Source organism: Adiantum capillus-veneris, chromosome 30 (genome assembly GCF_014529385.1).
Source record: "Adiantum capillus-veneris isolate H3 chromosome 30, ASM1452938v2, whole genome shotgun sequence".
In the NCBI taxonomy this organism is placed as follows: Eukaryota; Viridiplantae; Streptophyta; class Polypodiopsida; order Polypodiales; family Pteridaceae; genus Adiantum; species Adiantum capillus-veneris.
In genome coordinates, this window is record NC_140960.1 from 99,055,269 (window position 1) to 99,061,268 (window position 6,000).

General features: G+C 44.5%; 1 protein-coding gene across 1 annotated transcript in view; it reads right to left on the bottom strand.

Moving 5' to 3' along the window:
• Nucleotides 1-3,506, bottom strand: part of LOC147418491 (uncharacterized) — a 55,682-nt gene extending 52,176 nt beyond the window's left edge. The window contains exons 1-4 of the mRNA XM_086506761.1: nucleotides 3,371-3,506; nucleotides 3,259-3,274; nucleotides 2,746-2,815; nucleotides 2,573-2,659 (exon numbers count right to left, since the gene is read on the bottom strand). Of these exons, the coding sequence (XP_086362887.1) occupies nucleotides 2,573-2,659; nucleotides 2,746-2,815; nucleotides 3,259-3,274; nucleotides 3,371-3,506 (309 nt within the window). The remainder of the gene's footprint in view (nucleotides 1-2,572; nucleotides 2,660-2,745; nucleotides 2,816-3,258; nucleotides 3,275-3,370) is intronic.
• Between the last annotated feature and the right edge of the window lie 2,494 nt (nucleotides 3,507-6,000).

A 6,000-nucleotide genomic window follows, 5' to 3' on the forward strand; every position in this document is an offset into this window, starting at 1 on the left:
TGTCGCGTGGACTGCACTGGCGACCTGTTGACACGCATTGACTCCAAAGTACAACACTTGGCACAGCATGCCTTGGTTGGCCGGATGATTGGACAGTCTCCACCTCGATCTTTTATACGTGATTGGTGTCAGACTGCATTGGGCACTACTCAGGGACGGATCTCGGAGCTTACATTCCTTGGCAGGGGCATATTCATGGTACGTCTTTCAGATCCCGCTACTGCCTCAGCTCTCCTGGCTCGCTCTCCGATACTCTCTGATCGCAGGATGATATACTTGACGAGGTGGTATCCCGAATTTACTACTGAGGAGTTTGACAGTCAACACCTTATTCCCAGATTCCCTCTGACGCTCTCCTTCCCGGATATGCCTCTCCATTTTATTGATGAGCATCTCCTTCAAATGATTGCTGCTCATTTTGGCACGGTAGTTCCAGGATCCTGCATCTTCTCATCTGGCCCACCTCGCATTCAGGTCTTGGTGTTGGGGATACTTCATTACCAGATACAGTTACTGTGGCTGTGCGCGATCGAGACTACTCTCTCCGAATGGTAGTCACTGGCCGCCCAGGACAGTGCTTACGCTGTCACGAGATGGGACACTTGGGGTGATTGCCCCACCCTGCCACGCCATCGGCGGCAACAACAGCCGGCTCGTGGCACTCATGCTCAGCCACGTGGTCAGCGTCAACAACCGGTTCCTCCTACTACTACTCGAGCACCTCAACAGCCTACAGGTGCTCCTCGAGCTCCGACCCTCCATGTTCCTCCCTCCGCTTCAGCTCCCACTGAGGCAGCATGGCAAACAGTGGGTCGTAACCATTCCTTCCGTCCTCGTCAGCAACCAACAACGCATGCAGCCCCCAATGTTACCTCTCCTTCTCCCTCTCAAGTTTCCACCACCCCCCTTACCCCCTGCTTCTCCTCGCCATTCTTCTTCTTCTTCTTCGACACAGGATCACTTACCTCTGCTACCAGCTCCTCCTTCACCTGCAGTTCCCCCGCCCGCTCCTTCCCCTCTTCCCGAGGTCCCTGTTCCCATGCAGATGGATCATTCACCGCTACTACCTCTCCCTTCTCCTCCTCTTCCTCTCGCCCTTACTCTCCCCCCTCCACCTTCTGGTCCTCCCCCTCCCTCAGCAGCTCATACTTACGTCCCACGCAGTTTTCTCAGCTCTTGCCCTCTTTCCTGGGGCACTCATCGGGCTGAGATGTGCAGTGACTCAGAAGGGCCATTGTGGGTGCAGCTCTACCTTATGCATCACAAGACAGGTTGTGTTCCCTCTTTAATAGGCAGTCGCTCTCAGCCTACCCATTCCTTTTTCCTTCCATTCCACGCTGCTAAGGAATGGTCCGAGGATCAGGTTCTACATTTTGTGCACGCACAGACTATGGCTTAGCTTCATTTATGGTTGTCTACTTCCGCTCCTAATGTTTTGTCTCCTCACTACCCTTCATGTATTGGTGCTATGGAGTGGAGTGATGTTTATGCTTGCTATTCATTGCCTATGGTCATTCATGTATCCTCAGATGTGGTGCTTCCTATGTCTATGCGCATTTGGGGTGTCAAAGCTGCAGCATCGGTAATGCAATGTAAACAAGCTGAGGTCTGCAATTGGTGCAATGAGACACCATATCTTAGAGAGGGCTTGCGGGTTGCTTTCCCCTCTCTCTCTCTCTCTCTCTCTCTCTCTCTCTCTCTCTCTCTCTCTCTCTCTCTCTCTCTCTCTCTCTCTCTCTCTCTCTCTCTCTCTCTCCCCCCTCCCACCCGCACGCACATTCTGGCAACACAGTGGGCGCTGCAAAGAAGCTTGAGGAGATAGAGCTCACGCTATCAGGTTTACACACACACACACACAAGCATACTTCAATACGAAGATCTTTGTACTGAGTTTCAGTCATAACTCTAGAGAAGCAGGGCAAACTCAGCCATAATGAAGCCTAGCACTAAACGAAGCATTAAATACAAAAATCTAGTACAGTAATGAGGTGGAGCATATGCTCTTTGGAGAAAGCATCTGCCTAACTAAAAACCTTCCCACCTTAACTCCACCACAATGCTAACTGAAGATAAAAAGCATAACGTAGGATTGTCCCCTCCTCATGCATTTGCATACCTGAGCATATAGTTTCAATAAAAACTGCTTGCGTTGCCACAACATTTCTCATCGACACATATATGCAGTAATCTCAGTTTCCAAAGATGACAGTCTTGCTACTAGCAACTCATTGTTTCTATGGCCCATACATTTGTGGGCTGCAGCAGTCTCAAAGCTCCACAAATAATGTGTGATGCGCCATCTGACTATACATCCAGTGTTATATGGTTTGTTCACTAAATAGCAGAAAGAAGGAACTCCAAAAGGGATGCTTTAAAGAAGAACTCCAAAAGGCTTTGGCAGACAGGCCATCAGCTGTGGCTCTACTAATTCACATTTTAGCAGGCTTTACCTTAAATTTTCTATACGGACATTTAACTCATAAAACAATGATATAAATTTCTGCAGACGTAAATAAGCATTTCATTACTGTGTGGGCTCGAAAGAGAAGAACCTAGTTACAATCATACATACATCTTGTAGCTTTTTCTCTTCCAGTCTATCCCTCTTCCTCTTGATGTTCCTGCCCACGGCAATAGGCATCTTTTGACCCTTCTTTGGCTAACAAACATTCAACACAAAGGAATTTAGAGTTCAGACCAACAGTATTTGGATTCTGAAAGAGAAAACAAGTAAAAATCCTTTACCTTGGATCCCAAAGCAATCATCTTTTGTGTCTCAATTTCCTTTCTCTTTTCCAACTCATTTGAGAAGTTCCTACACCAAAACAACAAATGTTTGCGACTATGAATTGTAAGGTCTCAGGAGAAAACCACAACCAGGATAAACTTAGGACCTCATTTGTTGCTGACTCCTAAATCAGATATTTTCCATTTTCATGTATACGTGTAAAACAAATGAGCTTAATTTAAATGTCTGTCTAAGCCAGCCCATTGTGAGTTGCTTCTGCTCAATAAATAATGCAAATTAAGTTCTGGCAAATCATGGTTTTTCCAGACTCTGTTGTTGTTATTACTGATGTTGGACCTCTACTCAGAATGCGGTTTCCTCAAGAGTATCACTATATTAAAAAGTCTCAAAGATTTTTAAAAAAGACAGCATTAATGAAAGTTTGAAACGATATAGTCAGAAGACAGATCCTTTCCTCAGGCATCGTTCATATTTATTACATATGACTGAGTTGGTGTTCTAGAAATTACCTAGTTGCTCTACTTCCTTAAAAATCTTGTCAAACTCCTCCTTTTGAAGCTTCTCTTCATTATCCATGCTCACAGATCGCTGAGAACTCACATTGCTTAGAGTATTTGAAACTCTTGGAGACTGCAAGCATAAAGATAGACAATCCTGAGCAAGATCTTTGCACAGCAAGGGCTAACCTAAGAGCCAACAAGCACATGTTCAAGATGTCTTTTTCCATATTAATCAAAACAGGAATCACACAGTTCATGGCCACAGCTTAAACAGAGCTTTCTAGCAGGCAGCCATTTGTCACAGTGAGTTTTAGCTTCAGTTAGCCCAAAACAGAAGATTTGCCACTTGAATGAAGGACATAGACGTTCTACATAATAAGCCCCACAGATCCTTCAACAAAAACAAGAAAATGCAAGTGGCGAGTACATTCTCCTGCCCAAACCCTGATACCTAGTCACAGTCTCCAATGGTTTGATACACTGAGGTTCAGTTAGTCACACAACCACTCACCATAGTCACCTCAAGAAATGGAAACGGCAGAAACAGCAAAGGAAAAACTGGACTGTCAGAAGGTCAAGAAACGGCGTTTCTTTCAATTAAGAAATTAACTTGGTGTACAAACTACTATAAGACTTAAAACATGTAGAGAGGCACCCACAGAGCCAGAGGAGAGAGCAGTACACACTTAGTGCAGAGTTTGCATACAAAGAAATGCAGACGCATAAAAATGATATGCACGCCAAAAGATAATTGATTGCAGAATAAAAGGGGACAACCCCCCCCCCCCCCCCCCCCCCCCCCCCAAAAAAAAGGAGGTCAGAAACACCGTTTCTCCTGGTCCAAAATGATGGAAAACAGAGGTCAATTTCTTTGGGCAAAAAACTCCATTTCTTGTTACTATGCCACCCACATAGACAGCTCTCCATGTTGTTGAGTTTGTCACGTGCACATCTAACCCTATGTGCATGTGACAAGCTAACTCCTATCTCTACGGTTTAGGACATCCTAGGAAGGGTTCTAGCACCCTTGTGAGCCTACACGTAGGACGTGCATGTCCAGGCACTTTACAGTAGCTGCATACCCACAGCCAGTGTCTGCTAGGGATAGGCACTAAAGAGTGTTCCCATACAGTTGCATTGGTACCCTGCCTAGGTATTTATCTGCATGTGAAGCACCTCTTATTAGTAGTCCAACTTATTAATAAGTGACATTTTAGCCAGCAATTACCAAATCGTGGGTTTTTAGTGGCATTGCCCGACCAAACTTCAATTCCATACATAAGTGACCCTACGGATCACTTCTAAGGCATAATTCAGCATAAGTCAGAACCCTCAGTACCAGCACCAAGTAGCTGTCACAAGACGGGCACCACCTGCCACTAGAAAAGAACAGACTAAACAGACTTTTAGCACTTCAATAACACCTGAACTGAAAGAGAGAGACGACACGCGACACGGAGTGGCGGAATTCCACCCAGAGAGTATTGGCCCCCCTTTCGGTATTTCTTTATATTGCATCAACACAATACAAGCCGATACTCCAGACTCTGCACCTTCTCCAAGAAGCATGCTAGAGAATGAGCCCTAACCTCATATTTAAAGCCCTTGGCCTAAAAAGCAATTACAGTGAAAAGCCTTCAAACTCAAAGGCATCTGGTCCAAAAGCAAAGCCAAAAAGCTGCCAGCGCAATCTACGGAAATCCGTACAGCCTGCCATGTCATCATGTCAACGCAATTTTCGGAAACTGCCACGTCATCAGTTTGTTACAATAGCCATAGACCTCAGCACTGAGGTCTATGGCGTTTTTGCGCTAGATTAGCCTACAGGACCCCATCAGCATTATCGTTTTCAGTTTTCAGCCCAAGACGGCAAATCAGTCAATGTTTTTTCAGCCCATCCTTGACGTCGGCCATAGCAAATCAGTCCATAGCCTCATCAAGCTTGAAGATCCCATTCAGCATCCCTAGCATGCATTTTCAGCCCTTAGCCTTGTAGATCCAAGCATCTACACTAAGATCCCACCAGCTTCTCAGCATTTAGGACCATTATATCAACATGTGTGCAATCTTAAGAAAATACCTCTATAGCGATAGAGAGGAGGGCCCTTGGAGGGGGGTTTGGGACCCCATGTGTTGTAAGTCTTCTCTTTCTCCTTCACTCACAGTATCATTCTCTCTTCACTCTTTAGACTTTGCACATCTCTCATGAAGTAAAAGGAACTTTGAGTACACACTGAGCATTCACCATCAATCACTTCTGCTGCACATTACATTATGCACAAGATTGCAGCAAAAACTAGAATCAAGATCACCACTAAAGACCGCAAACAACTTGCCGTCTACTTTTGAAATAGAGTTAAGTGTTGCATGGAACCGATCATATCAAAAATAAACAAAAGTTGACCTCCACCAGTTTCGTACATAAATGAATTTCCTCTTGCTTAGATAGTACGTTGCATAATATCTTCCAAGTCTTAATTTTACTTGGAGAAAGAGCAATTTTACAAATGCTCAAAAACATATCCTCGATGTAAACACCATCTATTTAGCTATTTTCTGATAGCTGTTTAGCTGATCAAATATTGATTCTGAATTCAAGCACTGAACTATTGATAAAATTTAGTAAAGAATATTCCACAGTATGGGAAGAATAGTAGCAAGCAAGATGCAATTGTAGTTTGCACAATAGTTTGAGCAAATGAATGAAGATGTTTTTACAATATAATGTTTTTGCATACAAGACCACATAAG